The sequence below is a fragment of the Chiloscyllium plagiosum genome, chromosome 4 (genome assembly GCF_004010195.1).
Source record: "Chiloscyllium plagiosum isolate BGI_BamShark_2017 chromosome 4, ASM401019v2, whole genome shotgun sequence".
In the NCBI taxonomy this organism is placed as follows: Eukaryota; Metazoa; Chordata; class Chondrichthyes; order Orectolobiformes; family Hemiscylliidae; genus Chiloscyllium; species Chiloscyllium plagiosum.
Genome location: NC_057713.1, coordinates 46,555,207 through 46,577,067, shown reverse-complemented (window position 1 = coordinate 46,577,067; position 21,861 = coordinate 46,555,207). Strand labels below are relative to the sequence as shown.

At 37.8% G+C, this 21,861-nt stretch overlaps 1 protein-coding gene across 4 annotated transcripts in view; it reads left to right on the top strand.

Annotated features, from left to right (window-relative positions):
* The window catches only part of LOC122549018 (NEDD4-like E3 ubiquitin-protein ligase WWP1), a 158,163-nt gene extending 136,637 nt beyond the window's left edge, over positions 1–21,526 (top strand). For all 4 annotated transcript variants that reach the window (XM_043688141.1, XM_043688140.1, XM_043688142.1 and 1 more), the window contains 6 exons: positions 2,645–2,785; positions 3,554–3,674; positions 4,895–4,999; positions 13,020–13,116; positions 15,582–15,654; positions 20,421–21,526. In XM_043688141.1, coding sequence (XP_043544076.1) covers positions 2,645–2,785; positions 3,554–3,674; positions 4,895–4,999; positions 13,020–13,116; positions 15,582–15,654; positions 20,421–20,520 — 637 coding nt within the window. In that variant the 3' untranslated portion in view covers positions 20,521–21,526. The remainder of the gene's footprint in view (positions 1–2,644; positions 2,786–3,553; positions 3,675–4,894; positions 5,000–13,019; positions 13,117–15,581; positions 15,655–20,420) is intronic.
* Positions 21,527–21,861: the final 335 nt, after the last annotated feature.

Here is a 21,861-nt window from a genome sequence, read left to right as displayed (position 1 = left end):
GACTGTGACTTCCCTGTGGTTTTATGTTTCCTCTAGTTTGTACTGTACTAGCACAGTCTGGTGAAATCAACTGAACATGGTGAATCTCGAGTCTCCCCAGTCTTTAAAACCGGTTGAGAAATTTTTGCACCCACGAAGGAAACCATGTGGCCCATTATACTTGTTCCTTCAATATTTCAACTTGTCTTGTTAACATCTGACTACATTTAGAATTTTCTGAATTCCTTTGTTTCTGCTACTTTACCTCATATCTAATTCAAAATGTGTGTAATTTTTCCAAAAATGTTTTACCTAAGAAATGGTTTAATAAAAACAATTTACTCTTGCAAATTCATGCTGTTAAATTATATTGATTTTCATTTAATTTAGAATAGTTTTCTGGGTTTGTCATGTTATGCTATTTAATTATCTTATATTGATAGAATAGTACTGTCGGATTTTATGGTCTTGAAGAACCAAAGTATCTGTACATCTTTGCCTTGTGAAACAGTTATCCACTTAAGCCTATTCTGTCTCCCTCTCCCATTGTTCCCTTAAGTATTTCTATTTGATAGATTCTACTTTGTTTTTAGGAGCTTTTATGGATTTACTTGCACCACATCAAATGAAAAAGATCAAATTATCTTCTGTATTTATAAAAAAAAGAGGCTTTGCAATTTGTCTGTTAGTTCCTCCTGTGATCATTTTAAATTATACTATAATCATTTCATTAACCAATAAAAATAGCTGTTCTTGATTTCAATTTATCATAAATTTTTGGGTACTTCTGTGATGAAATTTCCTCTTGGCATCTTGTAGTGACATAACTTAGTTTCGTGAAGTGCATCATGATTAAGGCTCCACATTTCAGCATTTTCTTAGTGAATCACTTCTGCATCACATCGTCCATATGTATCTATTTAATCTGCCCATTCTTCTAAGCTGCCTGTGATTCTGAGTTTACTTTGTCTTCACTAATAACTATGACATACATTTTATCAATGTTTTTGTATACTTTGTCTACACTCTGACGGAGAAGAGAAATGGTCCAATTCTTCTCACATGCAGAATGAGCAGAACAAAGCAGCTGTATATCCAGTGATGTTTACCGGAGGTCTGAACAGTTTTTATGGTTGGGTCTAATTGGTAGTCTGCCAGTCCTATAAGCATACTGATGAGCAGCTTGCCATTATTGTCCTTTTGGCCTATTCTGCATGTGATTGATTTAGCTAACTGAATCGGATCATAAAAACAGTTTCTGTATGTTTGCTTTGATGTGAGATAAAGCAGTTTACAATGTTTGTATCACCAAACTGTCTGTCTAGAGGTTTTGAAGTGGTAAATGTATAAAGGGCATAAAAGTGCAGTTTAGATCCCAGACATTGCAATAACTGGATTACACATTTCTAAATGTTGATGATGGGGTAGTTTAAGTTAACTCGCTTTTAAAATTAAGATGCTTAACTTGCACTTTTTGATCAGAGCACCTGAACCCAAGCACTTATCCATGACAGACTTGAATCCGTAATACTGGAAGTTCTCAAAATCGTGCCAGAAGCTTTGCTTAGAATTATTCTGTAGTCAGTGAAATTTGTTGAAAGCATTTTCTCTTGGTAAGGTTTACTTGCTGCAACAAGGGCGATTAAAATTTAAAATACCAGGTGAGAATTATGTGCTAGCTATGGCTCTGTCCATTCTCCCCTCGGAACCACATGGTCCCATATAAAAACCAAGCTGATACTCCAGGACTGTACTGAAGGAGCAGTGCACTGTTGGAGTTGCTGTCTTTTGAATGAGACATTATACCAAGGCCTGATCTGCTGTTCATGTGGATGTAAAAAGATGGTATTATTTTGAAAAAGAGAAGGGGAGTTATTCTTGGTATCCCAGAAAATATCTATCCCGCAATCAACATCACAAATTTAAAAACTATTATCTGATTGTTACCACATTGTAAATAAAGCTGTTGTCAGTTTACAAACGTTACCCTGTGACAAACCTGAGGCAGGATTAGAACTGTTTCCAGTAATCAACAAATGTCTTGTAACAGATTTAAGAGTGCACTGTCCATTCACATTACATTTTGGTCAGGAAAACAGAAGAAATTTTTTTATGTATACTAGTTTCAAGGAGTATCAAAAATGAAGATTTTGAATTGGGGCATATGTTGAGCAGGAATTCCTGAAGAAGGGCTTATGCCCGAAACGTCGATTCTCCTGTTCCTTGGATGCTGCCTGACCTGCTGCGCTTTTCCAGCAACACATTTTCAGCTCTGATCTCCAGCATCTGCAGTCCTCACTTTCTCCCCATATGTTGAGCATCCTTGATTAGAAATATATGTTGTATCTTCACCCTCGTACTTTCACAATTTTTTTCCCCCCTCTCTTCAAATTTATCGAAGCAATGTTGGGTATCTTAACTACTTAGGTTCCAAGCCTGTTTAATCACTTGTTTAGGGCCATTTGCAGCTGCTCAACAACTTAAATCCACTAACTCAATATAGATTTAAGGATTTTATCTCCAACTTCCTGATCTGTATAGTTGAGCACATTTAGCCATTGAACTACTACAAGAAGGTCAAAAGCAGAATCATATGTTATGTTTAATTTAATCATTGACATGTTTACAGTGGTTTTGCATTATGCTATTAAATCATGTCTTGCAGGGACAACAATATTGAAGAATGTGGTCTAGAAATGTATTTTGCTGTTGACATGGAAATTTTAGGAAAAGTTACCTCCCATGAACTGAAACAAGGAGGGTCAAACATCTTAGTGACAGAGGAAAATAAAGAAGAATACATTGGGTAAGCTAATTTTTTTTAAGCAAAGATTTGTCACGACATGTTAAAAAATCTCATCTGCTCACAATTCCTTTCAATTTTCATCGTCCTAAATGCCGACGACTTATTTTTACAATGAATTTACCCATGTCAGCCTATACTTCCATTGACAGCATTCTTTGCAGCACTTCAGTTTTGCATCTCATGAGTGCTCCGTCTCTACTACACAGAAATTCCTGTTTCCTGACCACTTTTACCTTTCTGCTTTTCCTGTTTAATCATAATATGATTGGGCCAAAATTAGGTGTTTGCCTTGTCAGTGATACGAGAATTCCATAAATAATTCAAAAAAAGTTGCAGGAAAGTTAATTAGTTCATGAATGTTTAAACATAAGTGTGATTTTAAAAACACAACATACACAATTATTAAATCCTAGACTTTTTCTGATTGCTTAGAGTTAATCAGTGATGTATTTTCTTTTTTGATTGAATTTACCATGTAAATCTGTGGAACAGTATTTAGTGGCACTGGGAGTAAACAAATTAAAAGTTGGATCTGACAGTGTATCTGACTGCTTGCAGCCCCTGTCTCTCCCTTTAATTGTTTTTTTAAAACATTCTCTCACTTTTTTTTGCTGGCTGTTCTTGATAAATTTAATATCTTTCGAATTCAAATACTTATTTGATTTGGCATATTACTAGCAAATAGTTTCATGTTGTACAAAAGGGTAACTAATTAAACAGGTAGTATTTTTGTGTAGTTACTTTAAACCATGACCTCTGCTTTTTCAGTCTCATGGCAGAATGGCGATTTTCACGTGGGGTGGAAGATCAAACCAGAGCTTTTTTAGATGGCTTCAATGAGGTAGTACCTCTACAGTGGCTGCAGTACTTTGATGAAAAAGAGCTTGAGGTGAGACTGTTGCTATTAAATGTCTTCAAATAATAAAGCTCTATGAAACAATCTAGTCTATTTTAGAACTTTACTGTCATGCCTATGTGATCTATGTGTTCCATTATTTTATCGTGTGTAATTCTTTGGTTACCAGACCTGATTTTAACTTGTACTTTAATTATCATATTTAGATTTAAATATTTTAAACTAACTGCAGTTAGATTGAGTTCTGATCGAGGCAGTTAAGTTCGTATGTCTGTGCTGATTTGGCTGAGCTATCCAATTAATCCTATACCTCTACTTGTTTTCTATTTCACTGCATTTATTTGTGGCCTGTTTCTGCTCCTAAGTTCCTAACTTGGCAAAGTTTTTTGTCACATTGCCTCTAGTTCTTTTGTCAGTCACTTTAAATCTGTGCCCACTGGTTGGTTACTGGAAACACTATCTTTATCATATTCTATGAAACTTTTCAGTATTTTGAACATCATAAATAAATCCCCTTTATCTGTCCCTAATCTTGAAAAATGTTTGTTTAATTTTTAAAGGAGTGGACAGAGTTGATATAAAACTTGTTTTCCCCTTGTTTCTGTGGTCTAGAAACAATAAACATAGTCTCAGAATAAAAGGCAAGCTATTTAAGATTAAGATGAAGAACTTTCACTCAGAGGTGGTGAATCTTTGAAATTCTGTGCCCCAAGAGCTGTGGAAGCTTAGTCAATAAGGATGTTAAAAACAGAAATGAATTTTCAATTATTAATGATCATTAGACGTAGTAGCAGAAGTAGGCCATTCAGCCCTTCAACTCTGCGCCAATACACAATGAGATCATGGCTAGTATGGTAATCTTAAACTCCACTTTCCTGTTTTTTTTCCCATTAGGATTCCCTTACTGATTAAAATTCTGTCTGTATCCACTTTGAATATATTAACTAATCAATCCTCTAATCCTGCTAATATACTCCCCTGAAAATCGTGGGCTTTTAACTTAATAAATAGCCTAACACGTGGTATTTTATCAGTTGCCTTCTGGAATTCCCGTGAAGAATCACCTTTGACTGATTTCCCCCTGACTATCATAACCAATTTGCCAAAACGTTTCCAGTCTTAATTGTGCTGCTGTTTGGCTGTACTTGCAGCATGATAATGTTTAATTTGGTTTCGCAAAGATTACGTGATACTCATGATTACTTGTTGTGCTGCATATTTGTGGAGTAAAACCTTATTGTTTATTTCTGCAGGTTATGCTTTGTGGCATGCAGGAAGTAGATCTTACTGATTGGCAGAGGAATACAGTCTACCGCCATTATACCAGAAATAGCAAACAAATCATTTGGTTCTGGCAGGTATGGATCACAGGATTATTAAAAGTGATAAACATCAATTTTGAATTAGTTAACTGCAATAATTCTAAATAAAATTAATTTTGCAGGCATTATGAGGCTAGTCTGCTATATTAGCTTGGTCATGGTAAAGCTCATGTATAGGTTATTTCCTATACTGTAGTTGGTAGAGTTGGTACAATTTTAAGAATTATGTAAGGAGTTTTAAAAATACTGTCACACACTAACAGTGCCCATGTTATGACAATCTAACCATATGTACAGTGATTAGGACTATAGATTAGGGTAAACTAGGTTGACCTGCAACAATAAATATGAAAAATGTTCCACATGCAACACCATGCAGTAATTAGCTGATTCAATCCCCGTATTCTATTGATTTGTTGATAACAACTGTAATGCCTAAGGGAAAAGATTTACTGGTGTCCCATATTAACAAGAAAGCAAATTTCCTCAAAGTTTTCTAGTTTGTGCCATGAACATTTAAAGATAATATAACTATGCAGCTTATTATACGATCAATGAGATCTTCTGCTTTTAGTGCTTCCATCTATTTGTCAACTTCCTGTGGAAATAGAGGTAATGTTTTGAGGATAGTGACCCTTCAGAACTGATACCCCCGAGAAAAAGGTGGTGTTTATGCTGATAATGGAACCTAAGGAGGAAAAGGAGTGAGTAGATAGATGGCGAAAGAGAGAGAAAAGAAGGTACGCAGACAAATGGATAATTGATAGTAAGCCAGGAAAGTAGAGAAACTAGGTATGTAATAATATGTGCTTTGAGTAGTTGAAAGTGCATTGGCTGTATTGAAAGCAAACTGTGCCATGGCAGGATCTGGAATGTGAGGGTGGGGAATAGACATGGAAGAAGGTGTTATTGCTCTCAAATGGTTAAGCTTGATATTAAGATCTGGAGGTTCTAAGGTCCCCAAGCAGAAGACTAGATCTTGTTCCTCCAGTTTGTGTTGAACCTTGCTGGAGACTACTGCAGTCCTTAGACAGAAATGCTGGCATGGGAACACCTTGTGTTGAAGTTGTAGGCAACTGAAAGCTCTGAATAATTCTTATGGACAGGATATAGGTGTTCTGCAAAGTGGTCACCCAGTCTGCATTTTGCACCCCCCCAGTGTAAAGGAGATCAAATTATTAACAGCAAATACGGTGGACTAGATTGAGTAAAGTACAGGTAAATCTCTGCTTCACCTGGAAGAGGAGGTGGTAAACGGATGTGTTTCACCTTCTGTGATTGCATGGGAAGGTGGCAGGAGAGTGTTGAAGGTATTGCGAATGGAGAATGAGGGGACCATGCCATCCCAGAGGGAGCAGTCCCTGCAGGATGCTGACAGGGGAGGGAAGGGAAATGTGTGTGAGATGGTGGCTTCTCACTGGAAGAGATGGAAATGGCAGCTTACGATCCTTTGAATGTGGATGCTAGAGGAAATTAAAGAACAGGGGAACTCTATTGTTGTTATGGAAGTAGATAGAAGGGTTGAGAGCAGAAGTGTGGAGAATTGGTTGGACATGGCTAAGGGCCTGTCTGCCACAGTAGTGGAGAATAATTTGTTGAGGATAAAGGTGAACGTTTCTCATGCCTGCTCCGCGGAAGTTGACATCGTCAGAACGCTGATACCGAGATTTGTTATGATTTATTATTATTGCATATACTGAGGTACAGTGAAAAGTATTGTACCTTATCAGTGTAATAAGAGAATGCAGTATGTAGTGTTACAGCTACAGAGAAGGTGCAGAAAAAGATCCAGCTTAATGCGACGTCTGTTTAAAAAGTCTGATAAGAGGGGAAGAAGCTGTTCTTGAATCTGATGTATTTTCAAACTTTTGTATCTGATGAAAGAGGGTAGAAGAGAGAATAATGAGGATGGGACGGGTCTTTGATTATATTGGCTGAATTTGAGGCAGTGGGAAGTATGGACTGAGTCTATGGACTGAGTCTATGGATGGAAAACTAGTTTGCGTGATGGACTGAGCTGCATCCACACCTCTCTAATTTCTTGCAGTCTTGTGTAGAGCAGTTGCCATTCCAACTATTGTGAACATTCCAAATTTCCTTAGAGTTCTGAGGAAGTAGAAGCATCAGTGTGCTTTCTTGACTGTGGCATCAATATGGATGGACCAGGACAGTTTGTTGGTGATATTTACTGCAAGGAACTCAAAGCTCTCTACCATCTCCATCTCAGCACCATTGATACAGTCTGGGGCGTGACCTCTACTTTGCTTTCTGAAGTTGATGGAGAAAGTGAGGTCTGCAGATGCTGGAGATCAGAGCTGGAAATGTGTTGCTGGAAAGGCGCAGCAGGTCAGGCAGCATCCAGGGAACAGGAGAATCGACGTTTCGGGCATAAGCCCTTCTTCAGGAATCCTGAAGAAGGGCTTATGCCCGAAACGTCGATTCTCCTGTTCCCTGGATGCTGCCTGACCTGCTGCGCTTTTCCAGCAACACATTTCCATTTCTGAAGTTGATGACCAGCTCCTTCATTTTGCTGACATTGAGGGAGAGACTGTTTTTACTCCGTACCACCAGGCTGTCTGTCTCATTATTGTTGAAGATCTGACTGCCTACAGTGACGTCATTAGCAAAATTGTAATTGGAGTTAGAACTTAGTTTGGCCACGCAATTGTGTGTGTGTGAGGAGTATAGTAATGGGGTGAGTATGCATCCTTGTGGGACACTGGTATTGAGAATAATCATGGAGGTGTTATGGAAGATAGTCATGGAAGATCTGAATTTAGTTTTAATAAACTAAGGGTCACAACGTTTTTTTTTAACCTTTTCATCCCTCCACACAGAGACAAGACCAATTTCCCATTACATATGTCTTGGGTTTAGAAATTTCCCCATTTTAGAAGATTCCTCATTTAGCTTGCTTCTTAACTAGCCTTCAATCCTAGTTACTTAAGAGCTATGCTTCATTCCATGCAGCAAAGAATTTCAGTAACTCAGTAATTTAACTCCCTGCCACAGTCTTCAAAGTTGAAGCCAGACAGAGCAGATTAAATCAAATAACTAATTTAATAGACTAGCAGCTGTAGAACCAGATGATACGTTAGTGTTATGGTACTCAACCAGAATATCGTAACCAGTATTTTGCACAAGAAATAAGAGCAGGCTATTTGGATTTTTGAATTTGCCATTTTTCTCTTTCAAATTGTTGACTTCCACCTTCTAAGACCACAAGAAATAGGAACAGGAATAGGCCATTCAGCCCCTTGAGCTTGCTTTGCCATTCAGTAGAATTGTGGCTGATCTGACATTCTGTATATCCACTTTTTTGCTATTTCCCCATAATCCTTGATTCTCTTAGATCAAGAATTTAATTATCTCAACCTTAAAAATACACAAGAACTCTGCCACCATAGTTCTCTGTGGCAAACAGTTCTAAAAACTCGACTCTTTCAGAAGAAATTCTTCCTCGTCTCAGTTTTAAATTGACACCCCTTATTCTGAGAGCAGGCTTCCGACTCCTAGACTCTCCCATATGGGGAAACATTCTCTGAGCATTTATCCTGTCAAAGCTCTTAAGAAACTGAAACATTTCAATAAGACCACCTCTTATTCTTTCAGGTTCCAATGAGTAGTCCATACCTGTTTAATCTTTGCTCATAAGACAATCCCTCTATTCCAAGGATCATCATGGTGAACATCCTGTGAAATGCTTCCAATGAAATGATGTCTTTTCTTAAAAAGAAATCCTTTTTCAGAACTAAGGGTCACTAGACTTGAAGTATTAACTCTGTTTTCTCTCCACAGATGCTGCTAGACCTACTGAGTTTCTCCAGAAATGTCTGTTTTTGCTTCAGGAAACCTGAGCTTCTGCAGTTATTTATTTTAATATTTTCATTGATTTGCTAAACATATATCTGAATTCATTGAACAGATTTTACAAAGGTTTTGCTCGAAGCCAGGATGTCCTGTCTTGACTTCGTCTTTAATCCATATTTCAAACTGCTTTGTTTATTTGATGGCCTGGTTTTCAAACATCTTTAGTTTATCCATCTACCTTTGAGTGATCCTGGTTCTGTTACAGATTTCATGACTGGGGGCCATTCCAGATGTACACTTCTAGTTTGCTGTAAAAAATCTTGTTGTCCTGGGTTTTCCTTCTCTTTCTGATGAAGGGCTTTTGCCCAAAATGTCGATTCTCCTGTTCCTCTGATACTGCCTGACCTGCTGAACTTTTCCAGCACCTCATTCTTGACACTAATCTGTAGTCTTCGCTATCGCCATTCCTTCTCAAGGTCTTGGCTTCCCACAGTTTAGCTCCTTGTGTTTTTTGTGAATTTAATAATGTGCCCCAAAAGTCCATTACTCTCAAAGTTTCAAAACACTAACTTATGTGGTACACTACTGACAGCTTCTGACCTGAAAATGACCACCTTTGTGTTCTGTTTCTTGGTTTTGAGGAGCTCTTTAACCAATATCACAATTCATTTCCTTTTTTTTCTGGCATTCATACCAAAGCTATTAATCAATGAGCAGGGTAAAATTAAAGTGAGAGAAAACTAATGAGAAATACAGGTGGATAGTGAGAGTTTCTACAAATATTTAAAGTAAGAAAGAATTAAGAGTGAGCATCGGCCTTCGAGAAAGTCTCACTGGGCATTTAATAACAGAAAATAAGGAAATTGCAATATTTGCATTCAAGTCATTTGCTCCTATCTGCACTCTAGGGACACAAGCAGTAGGAAATGGAAGGGGGTGAGCAATTCTGGAAAATCACCGGGGAAGTCATATTGAGTAAATTGTTGGAGCTGTAGATTGATAAATGTCTGGGTCCTGAAGAACTACATCCTCTAATCTCATGCATGGCAGATGCAGTATCTTATAGATAAATGTGGGGTTATCTACTTTGGTAGCAAAAATAGGCAGGCAAATTATTATCTGAATGGGATAAACTGGGAAAGGGGAAGATTCAACAAGACCTGTGTGACTTTGGATGGCAAATTGGATGTTGGTCTTCAAAGCAGGGATGTCTTACTGCACAGGACATTCATAAAACCTGGAATTTTGTTTGCCATTTTGGTCTCGTTATCTGAGGAAGAATGTTCTGACTATTGAAGGAGTGGAAAGATGGTTTTGCAGACCGATTCCTGGGATGGTGGGGCTGACAAACAGGCAGAGACTGAATCAGTTAGGGCTATATTCACTCGAGTTTCAAACAATTGCAGGAGAATCTCTTTAAAAACTGTATAATTCTAATGCGGTTAGATGGTAGATGCAGGAAAGTCCAAAATATGGTGAGCATATGCAATTCTCTGCTACAGGAAACTGTTGAGGCCAAAACGCTGAAGACCTTCAAGAAGTATGTAAATACGTGCTTGTGTCTAGAAAGATCAAAGACTTTAGGAGAATGCGGGAAAAGAGTACGGAGTTGGATGACCAGCCATGATCATATTGAATGTCAGAGCAGGCTCGAAGGGCCAAATAGCCCCTTCCTGCTCATGTTTTCTTTGTTTCTATGTTTCGAAAAGTTATCAAATTCTTTGAAAAATGCAACAATAGTGAAAGTTCATGGGAAAAAAAAGTGACAGTATGCAATTAATACAATTCTCTTTCCTAATAATTTCCTGCACCTTTTGAGATTCATACACTAGGTCACCCAGATCCTTCTGCATTTCAAAACTGTGAAATCTTTCACCATTTTAAATATTTTTTTTCCCTTGCTTAAAATGGACCACTTCACATTGTTCAACAGCATTCTCTGCTGTAACATCTTTGTCCACTCACTCAAACTATCAGTTTGTTTTTTCAACTCCTTGTGCCCTCTTCACAACTTAATTTCCTACCTATCTTTTGTCAGCAAATTTGGCCACTATAACTTGCGTCGATATATCTAAATCTTTTTTTTTTGACTAGCTCAAGATCCAGCATTGATCTCACTGGCATGCCATTCATTACATCTTGCCAACCAAAAAAAAAATTTACGCCTATTATTTGCTTCCTGTTAGCCAGGCAATTGTCTATCCCTGTAAATGTATTACCAACATATTGAAAGCCTTCTGAAACTTGCAGTGGGTTTTTTCAAGCTCAACTTGCCTTTCATAAATGTATGCTGTTTCTGTCTGATCCTGACTCTGCAAAGAGAGATTTGAAGTTTTAGTTACTAAATGAAAAAATGACCAAACAGGATTTTTAAAAAACTTATACCGTAACAATGACTAAAGCACTATTATCTAAACACTTTTTTATTTTCAAGGCAACTACCATTAGATTACAGAGAAGAAGATTCCCCTCTATACTTACACATCACCCTTCCCACATAATTACAGTCCCTTTAGCAAGCAGTCTACAGTTGCTCCCAGTTTCCAGTGTGTCCTCATATCTAGTTCACCAATTACTAACTTCAAGTGATGGTCTGCTGTCACTTGCCTCAGGTTTGGGAAATTGCTTTTTTTTAAATTCACCACTATCAGTAAAGCCTGTTCCAATGATACCTCTTCCCTTAGCTATGTCAGGATGAGCCTTCCAGAATCCTCAAAGCTGCAGGATGCGTCTATTTGACTAGAGACTAGCTCGTTCTCATATCTACTCGTGGTGACTTGCAAAGCTGAGCTGCCTTTTCTCTGCTGATAATGAAGATATACTAAATGCTGTGATATTGATTTGTAACCTTATCTCAAGCATCACTTTCTTTGCTGTTTTTCCCATAGCAGTGTGATGCATGTTTTAACTAATAGCTTTTAGCCAGATACGTATGCTTAATGGAAAACTTCGGATTCAATTATGTGTCAGCTGTCAGACTCTCTCCCAATACTGTTTACTTCTCCGTATTTCTTTATTGCTGCTCTATAAACTACCTCTTTTCAACCTGATCAGCTTGCCTTTATCTCAACTCTTACATTTAGAAGTGCAACAGCTTTCTGGGCTCTTTGGAAAATCTATTGTAAACTCAGACACTGCGGCGGTTGTCTTTAAGTGTAAATTTGCACCTCGTTCTCCGTAAACCAACCTAATACTTTCTTTGACTGCTAACAATTGAACTGCATTAGAGAAGCCTGTAGAACAGACCACATGATCCTTCATGTACCTAATCTTAAAGATTAAGTCCTAAAACATAATGGTGAGAATCTTCTGAGATTCAGAGCAATGAAATCTGGACCTAACTTGCTGTTGGGTGACTCTATGATCTGCATTAGCCCCCCATTCTTATACCTGACCTGACTGGATTACCTGTGATGTAACTGACCACTGCCATCCCACCACTCAACCCACCTTCTCACTCTTCCTCACTGCAGCCAGAATTAGAATTCCAACTGAAATAATGCAGACCATCCAGCAGGTAGTGGAAATACATATAACATCGATGCCAACAGGAAAACATGGGTGCTTTTAAATCTTTTACATTTTTAAAACACTTTAAATTTTTTTTTAATTAAATTTTTAATTTGAAGTAAAATTTTAAATTAAAATTTTAAAAATATTTTAAATCTGCTTTTTGGTCTTCATCCTGTTTTGTCATACCTGTTTTTTCTTATGTACATATACCTACAGAAAACTTTGGATTCAATTCTGTTGACTGCCCGATTCTCCTCCTCCTGTATTTGCTTGTCCCATTTCTTTTATTGCTTCCCTAACAGTTTACTCTATTCAGCCTGGTTCTCACTTGTGTTGTCAACTTGCTATGTGTCATAACCATCTTTAACAAGACAGAATCTAGCCATTGTCACTTGACAATCAATGGCATTACCATCAATGAATTCCCCTGTGGGTTACTATTGATTAGAAGCTGAAGTGGACTCATCATATAAATGCTGGTACTACAACAGGAGATCAGAGGCTAGGACTGTCATGGCTTTCTACTGCAGCTCACCAACCTTATTTACCAACCTCCATGATTTATTAGTCACATTCATGTCTTCCCCATGCAGGTTTGCAATTGCATTCTGGATTTTATTGGGTTAACTCTTCCATTATAAATAGAGATTCTTTTCAATATTCTAATATCAAAGAAGAATTCAAAGTTTTGAAACATATTATCTTTCAAGTGACTTCAAGTTTTATTTTACAGTTTGTGAAAGAGATGGATAATGAGGTGCGTTTACGATTGATGCAGTTTGTCACAGGTACCTGTCGTTTACCACTTGGAGGATTTGCTGAGCTTCTGGGTAAGCATGACTGATCAGTGGAATTGTAATTTCTGAGAATGAGCTACCGTTATATTACTTCAACATCTAATTTCCAGAACTCAGAATTTGGTGTGTACTCATTATGAGCACAATTTTATTCAAGTCAAAATAATTTAATGCAATATTTTTTAAAACCTGCAAAGTTTTAACGAATGTTATTCTAAAACTGGAAACCATAAGAGAGATGCTTATAAGAGAGATGCTTATAAGACACTTGATTCCTTCCCACACTTGCTGATGATTGAGAGTAAGCTAACTGGACAGTTAGTTGGCCAGGTTTGACAAGCCTGGACCACTTTCCACATTTCCAGGAAAATGATAGCTTTGTAACCGCATTGGAATAGCTTGCTTAGGGGTTAATACCGGAGCATAAATCTTCAGTGATATTGCTGGAATATTGTCAAATTCATGGCCTTTGTAGTCAAGGAGCTATGAGCAGGAGTAGGCCTTTGAGCCTGCTCCACCATTCATTACGATCCTGGCTGATCCTCTCTGTGCCAGGCTTTCTACCTTGATGCCTTTAAAATCGTATCTAATTCCTTCTAAATATATTCTGTAACTTGGCCTCCATAGCCCCCTCGTAGTAAATTTCACTGGTTCAGTGCCCTTCAAGTGAAGAAATGTTTCCTCATCTCAGTCCTAAATAGCCTGCCCTGTATCCTGAGACTGTATCCCTTGGTTCTAGACTCCCCAACTGAGCAAGATATCCTCCCTGAATGTAGTCTGACCAGCCCTGTTAGAATTTTGTACGTTTCAATCTGATTCCCTCTCATCTTTCTAAACTCGAGAGAATACAGGACCAATCGAACTAATTTTCCCTAAGAACATTTCTTCCATATCTGATATCCGCCTCATGCAACTGCACTCCTTCTATGGTATAACTTCAATAAGACATCCCTACTTCTGAACTTAAATCCTCTTGCCAGGAAGGCCAATATACCATTTGTTTTTCTGATTAATTGCTGTAACTACTGTCTGCTTTCATTGACTAGGGTGCAAGGACACGCAGATCCCTTTGCACCTTCACATTTCCCAATATATCACTGTTGAATTAATATTCTTCCTTTCTGTTTTTCACACCTACGTGTATAACTTCACATTTAAACTATGTTGTACTACATCTGCTGTGTGACTATCTACTCACTCTGCTTGTCTAAATCACTGTGTCCTTGCATCCTCACAACACTCAATCCCATCCAGTTTTGTAACATATTCGGTATCTGGGTGTTTTGTATCTTCATCAATACAGATTCCTCATCATGATTTGCCAAATTAATATCCTTCCTCAATATTGCATTGATTTGTCCTTTACTAACAATGCTACCTCGCATCTTTTTCCTTTTTTGACTTTTCTTCCTAAATATCCCTGAAAGCTCAGTTCCTATCCTGATAACCCTGTAGCCAGTATCTCTGTAATTATAGATATCCAATGTTTTCAGTTGTTTCTTGATTCCTTGAGAATATTTATTTTTAATTTCTGTTTGTTATTTTTTCAAGTTTTGGGATACTTCCGTCATCTCTGCCTATTTAGGTTGCCTGTGTGCTAAGTTTTTGAAATATCTTTCCTGCTCTATAACCAGCCATTAAGAGTTTGAAAGTGTACAAAGCTGACTTTTCTTCAGTTTTCCTTCCCTCCAATGAATGAATCTGATATTTGGATCCAGATGATTTTGTATGATCAAGATAAATTGCACTGATCTTCTTCAGCTCCATTCTGGCCAATTGGGAAGACCACGATGTAGGATAAGAAAGGAGGGAAATATTGAGATTAGATAAGCTAAGCAACAGTGTAAAGTGAAGATGAAGGGGTTGGTGTAGAAACGTGAGGAGGATTAGAACAAAATTCCTGGAAATACTCAGTAGGTCTAGCAGCATCTGTGGTGAGAATAACAAAATGAAGAATTGAGGTCAAAACCTTTCATCAGTTGGGTTTGGCTAACCATCTCTGATGGAATTCTATCGACCTGAAACATTAATCATGTTCCTGACTACAAAATGCTGTCAGACCTGCTAAATATTTCCAGAATTTTCTAATTTTATAACACAAACTGGGCAGGGAAAATCAGAAATTGAACAAGGGAATCATGGGTAGACCAGTAGAGTGAATGTTCAAGACTTATGACAAGGAGTTAAATATGTAAATGTAATGCAGTTGATTCTCAATAGCCTTGTTTAGTAATTTGGAAAGCAACTCAATTGTCTCACCAGCACCTCTTCAAAAGCAACTAGGCAAGGGGAATTAATAATATACTTGCCAGCAACACCCACATCTTAACAATAAATAGTAAAAGAATTGTCATTTAAAGAAACTGAACTGTTCGTCATGTTGGAAGTATTGCACTGTACTTAAAAAAAACAGAATGCACTCTGAAAATAATTTTAACCTTTCATGGCAACATAGATTCTTGACAAAGCAATGACAGATTTTTGAATATTTCAAACAGGGAGTAACGGCCCTCAAAAGTTTTGCATCGAAAAGGTTGGTAAAGAAACCTGGCTACCCAGAAGTCATACTTGGTGAGTAATGATCAGAACCTTAATACTCCGTTCTACTTATGACAGGAATATCCATGATTTTAAATCATATACTGTGTTTTGATCTCTGCATAAATGTTAAATAATAGGCAACCCAATCCAGTGAGGAAATGCTCATTATCTTGGAGTAGCCATAATATTTTCTCAGTTTGTGTTCCAGATTGGGAGCCCAATCTATTACCATATAAACTAGGAGTAGGCCACTCTGTCCTTTGAGCTTGCTCCGCCACTCAATATGATTATGGCTGATCTGAGTTTAATCTCAAACACTACATTACTGCCAACTCCCAACAATCTTTCATCCCTTTGGTAATCAAGAGTGCAAGAGTTGAGAGGTTATGCTTCAGTTATACAGGGCATTGGTGAGACAGTGTTTGGAGTACTGTGTATAGTACTGGTCACCAGTGTTATATAAAAGGATACTAATGTATTGGAAGCCTTAAATTTTTAAGATTTCTGCATCCACTGCCTTTTGAGGAAAGGAATTCTCCCACAAGAAGAAACATCCTTTTAACATCTACCCAGACAAGTCCCCTCAGGACCTTCTATGTTACTTCCGATTCTTCTAAACTCCATAGGATACAGGCCTAGCCTGTCTCGCCTTTCCTCATAAGGGAATCCACTCATTTCAGTTATTAGTGTATGCATACTTCCAATGCATTAATATTCTTCTGTAACTACAGAGACCAGAATTATAGACAACACTCCAGATGTAGTATGTCCAGTGCCTGGTATAACCTGGTATTCTCCCAATTCCTTCGTCTCCGCCGCATCTGCTCCCAGGAGGACCAGTTCAAAATACGTACAACACAGATGGCATCCTTCTTCAAGGACCGCAATTTCCCCCCCGACATGGTCGACGGTGCCCTCCACCGCATCTCCTCCACTTCCCGCTCCTCCGCCCTTGAGCCCCGCCCCTCCAACAGCCACCAGGACAGAACCCCACTGGTCCTCACCTACCACCCCACCAATCTCCATGTACAGCGCATCATCCGCCGTCACTTCCGCCACCTCCAAACAGACCCCAGCACCAAGGATATATTTCCCACCCCTCTGTTCTGTGTTCTTTGAAAGCAAGATAATATTTCGAGTCTGGCGATTCTTCATCAGAACTGTTAACAGCTCAGGAAAGGTGGTAATATATTGAAGTGACGTTTGTGGGAAGGGGTTGGTCTTGCACAAGGTGACTTACTTGCCGATTTACTTCCTCCAACCTCAGTATCCAAGGCCTCAGGCACACCTTCCAGGTGAAGCAGCAGCTTACCTGCACTTCTCTCAACTCATTTATTTCATTCACTGCTCAGAATGTGGTCTCCTGTATATCGGGGGAGATGAAACACAGATTTGATGACCGCTTTGCTGAACACCTACACTCTGTCTGTAAAACATGACCCAGAGTTTCCCACTGCCTCCACTTCAACACACCACTGTGTTCCTACACCAACATTTCTGTCCCAGATCTGTTGCAGTGTTCCTTAACGCAAGTTCAAAGAACAACACTTCATTTTCCACTTGGGGATGCTGAACACTCTCTGCTCATTCCTGAAGAAGGGCCTGTGCCCGAAACGTCGAATCTCCTGTTCCCTGGATGCTGCCTGACCTGCTGTGCTGTTCCAGCAATAAAGTTTCAACTTTGATCTCCAGCATCTGCAGACCTCACTTTCTCCATAACTGAAATATAACCTCCCTACTCTTGCATTTAATTCTCCTTGCAACAGAAGGTAACATTTGATTAGCTTTCCTCATTACTTTGCTGTACCTGCATAGTAATCTTTTGCAATTCATGCACCAGAACACCCACATCTCTCAATGTCTCAGCACTGCAGCCTCTCACAGTTTAGGAATTGCTTTTGAAAATTCTTTCTGCCAAAATAGACAATTTTACATGTTCTACATTCTACTGTATTTGCAAGATCTCTGCTCACAAAGAATCCCTGCAGTGTGGAAGTAGGCCATTCAGCCCTTCAAGTCCACACTGACCCTCCAAAATGACTTATCCAAACATTGTAATTATGCATTTCCCCATGGCTAACCCACCTAACTTACAAATCCCTGGGTACTGTGGACAATTAAGCATGGCCAATCCATCTAACCTGCACATCTTTGGACTCTGGGGGAAAACCAGAACACCCAGAGGAAACTCACGCAGACACAGGGACAGTGTGTAAACTCCACACAGTCGCCTGAGGCTGGAATCGAACCCAGGTCCCTTGCACTGTAAGGCAGCGGTGCTAGCCACCGTGTCATCCATTCCTTTGTAGGCTCCTTATGTCCTCTTCACAACTCATTTTCCTACATATCGTTGTCATCAGGAACCATATCTTTGATCCCTTTATCCAGCATTTGTAGAGGTTTTCAAGGGTTGAGAGCCCAGCACCATCCTCTGTGACACATCACTCGTGACATTCTCCTCACAATGCAAGATTCGTCTGTGTCATCTGAAATCTTGGGAATATTAAATTAGATCCTAGTCCAAATCATTGATGTGGATTATGAATAGTTAGGGCCCAACCACTAATCCTTCTGGGCCATTCCTGCTTATAGCCTGCCAGCCTATGGGTGACCCATTTATTCCTACTGTCTGTTTTATGTTTCTTAATGAATCCTCAATCTGTGTTTGTAGATTACTCCCAATCTCAGGGCTTTTGTATTGTTTACCAACCTCCTGTATGGAACTTTATCAAAAGCCTCTGAAAATCCAATGCATCACATCCACATTTGTTATCAAATCTGTTAGCACCATTATCAGGAAACATTGATAGGTCTGTCAAACATGATTTTCCATCATCAATTCAAGTTGACTCTGTCCAATCAGGCAATTATTTTCTACAAGTCTAATATTCACATCCTTAATAGCTAAGTATTTTCACGCTTACTGTCATCAGGCTAACATTTCTGTAATTCAATTTTTCTTTCCCTCTTTTGTTTTTTAAACAAGTTTCCAATCTGCAGAAATAATAGAATTTTGAAATATGATCATCAATGCATCCACTATGACTAACCATATCTTTCAACACTCTGATGAAGATCATTCAGGCCTGGGGATCTGTCAACTCCCGGTCTCATTAATTTCTTGGTACTATGTTTTAATAATGCTAATTTATTTCAGTTCCTCACTATCACTGTATGCTTAGATCTTCATTATTTTGAGAAAACATCTTGTATCGTCTTCTGTGAAGATAGGCACAAAGTATTTATTTAGCCTTGCTGCTGTTTTCCATAATAATTTATCCTGCTTCTGCCTGAAATGGAACATTTGTCTTTGCTAATCCTTTCATTTTTGCATGCTTACAGAATCTTTTACAAACATTTTTAAAATTTTTTGGAAGTTTATGTTCCTATTCTATTGTCTCTATTAATTTTTTGGTTCAATTTTGCTGAACCTAAAATTCTCCCAAATTTCATACTTTATAAGCCACCTCCTTTGAGTCAATACCATCTTCACTTTCTCTTGTAACTATATTCCCACACATTCCGTTGGGTAATTTTCATTTTTCTTTTCGTGATCATTCAGGCCATGAGGATCATCCACCGCTACCTTCATGGTGTATTGAGATGCCTGACCATGTTTTAAGCTGACTTTCAACTACTGGCATCAAACTAGAGACTAAAAGTAAACTACAATTACTCACCAATCAGGTCCAATGAATCTTGTTCTTTGCAAATTTGATATTTGCACTAGATACTCACCAACCAGTCAACTTTAAACTTGACTTTGTCACTTCTTTTTTAGAAAGTCTTTAGCAGTCTCTTATTCTGAGAAGTCCATCATGCAATTGTTCATAATTCAGCACAAAAGGAGACCATTTGGCCCATCAAATATATGCTAGTTCTTTAAACAGCAATTCAGTTGATCACAATTTCCTGATCATTTCTCATATCACTGCAGTTAGTCTTCAAATGATTTATTATTTCCTTTTGAAGACCACGATTAAAACTGTACCTATCATCTGATGTTTCAAATTCTAATCATTTGTAAAACTGTTTCCAACATCTAAAGGGTCAATAAACAGATGACTCAGACTAAAGGTGACTGAAGAACTAAAGGCGACGTGAGGGATATCGTGTTTTACAAAAGATTAGGATTTCAAGTATCAGGTGGTGTACAGTTTTAATAGCCTTCAAAAGGTCAGGCGGTATTGTGAATAGAGAAAGTGAATTAACTTTTGGGTCAGTGGTCTTTCTGATAAACCATGAAGTAGCTGGATGATTATATTTATGTCAAACCAGAAAGGAATAACTTTGAAATAGTTATCTTGTCCATAGTACCAAGAGCCTAGTCACATTTGATAACACTGCTTATAGCACTCTTTAACACTTTGAAACATGAACCTTCCCATTTTGATTATTTGCTGCTTGTTGGAGGTGATATGAATGCTTGTGTGGGAGAGTATGGTGTATAGTTTGGTATTGGTGTCTCAACCTCACTGTTCTCAGAAATAGTACCACAAAGACAAACGTACCCAGAGGTAAGTTTGCTTGCATTAAAGTAATTTCCATTTTCCACGTTTTTATTTGTGAACTGCTTTAGCTTACGAGGAAAGATAGCTTTCTTCAACAGATAAGTGTAAAATATAAAACAAGTTCCAAGAGATACAGAATAATGCTGGGTCAACCAGTACTGAGAGAAAGTAGTAATTCTACAGTAGATTTGCTGGTCAAATTGTGTGGTTTGACTGACATTTACTCAGAACATCCAAGAGTGTTTAAATTGAGCTAAATTTATTCATTTGCATGTTGCTTTACAGCTTTAATCGCTTGGATTTACCGCCTTACAAAAGCTATGAACAGTTGAAAGAGAAACTGCTTTTTGCAATCGAAGAAACTGAAGGATTTGGGCAGGAATAGAAGCAGCACATGTTCTTGATGACATCAAGTAACTCTTTCCTGTCCAACAGTCTACAGTTGCACAGATGCCTACTGTTGTATATAAGCTATTTGCCTAGAGAAGTAATTCACTTCTGGAATCCTATAGAATCCAATCCTGCTTTCCTTCCTGAATCATTATGCAAATTTGTCTTGAACCATACATCATATTTTACATACCTGTGTTTTCCCTTAAAATGAGTGTCTTGGAGAAAACAGTTTAGCTGCTTTCTGAAACATGATTTTTTTTACAAAAAAACAGGAACAGCTAGAATATCAATGGCTCTAGTTTTATAGAGCTTACTTGAAATCTGGTAGGTGTACTATTAGGCTCCCTTAGTGTAAGTTGCATCTTCCAGAAGAAAATACATGCCCTATAAATCAGTTTCCACTGATGTAACAAATCTGTCAGGGTTATTTCTCGCATGGCTTTCACAAAAGTATTTAAGGCTTATGCCAAACACTGTCAAATATCTAGAATTAATGCTGCTGGCTTGTTGAGATCATAATGTGTAAATGCTGACATGAGGTTTTCTTTTACTTTCTTGTGTTATTGCTTGTTTATGTATGTCTCGTGTATAGCAGACTGAAAAAAGAAAGTAAATGTACTGGGTAGTAGCCCATAATACTAATGTAATTTTTATAAACAGAAGCTAATGTGGACAATTTAAGTAATTATGCAAAATATTACCTCTGCTGCTTTTCTGTTCAGTCTTTTAGAGTTACATTTAATCAATCAGGAATAAAAAAAATCAATTAAGTTTTGCACATTGTAAGGAATGTTGTGTAATTAGTTTCCTCATTGCAATGTTATACATGCTGGGTTTTTTTTAAAGGCTATTGTGTAAATTGCATTCTATTCATAGGTTTGATTTTTTTTCTTTCAAAATACTTTCTCATAGGCCTTCACTCTTGCTAGAAATATCATGATTTATTTTTTTCTTAAATGCAGAAGTTTCAGAACATGTAATAAAATGATTTTAAAATAGTTTCACCAGTATTGAGGGCATTTACTTAATTACATGTAACAAAAATATATTTAAAAATAATTGTGAATTATATGGAACTGCAACTTCTAACACACCGTGCTTCCATGCAGTGAATGGGGAGATATGGACATTTGAAATGTAACATTTGTAATGCTTTAAATTTAAACATTGTAAATTCCATTAAAGTTTTTAATTTGTAAAAGTTTTGTAAATACTTGAGTTTGGTCAGTTTTTTCCCCACTACAATTTTTAAAAATTGTTGTAAACAAAAATGATCTGTTGGTATCATGACCCAAATAAGTGGTCACTGCTCTAGGAGATCAGAATTACTACT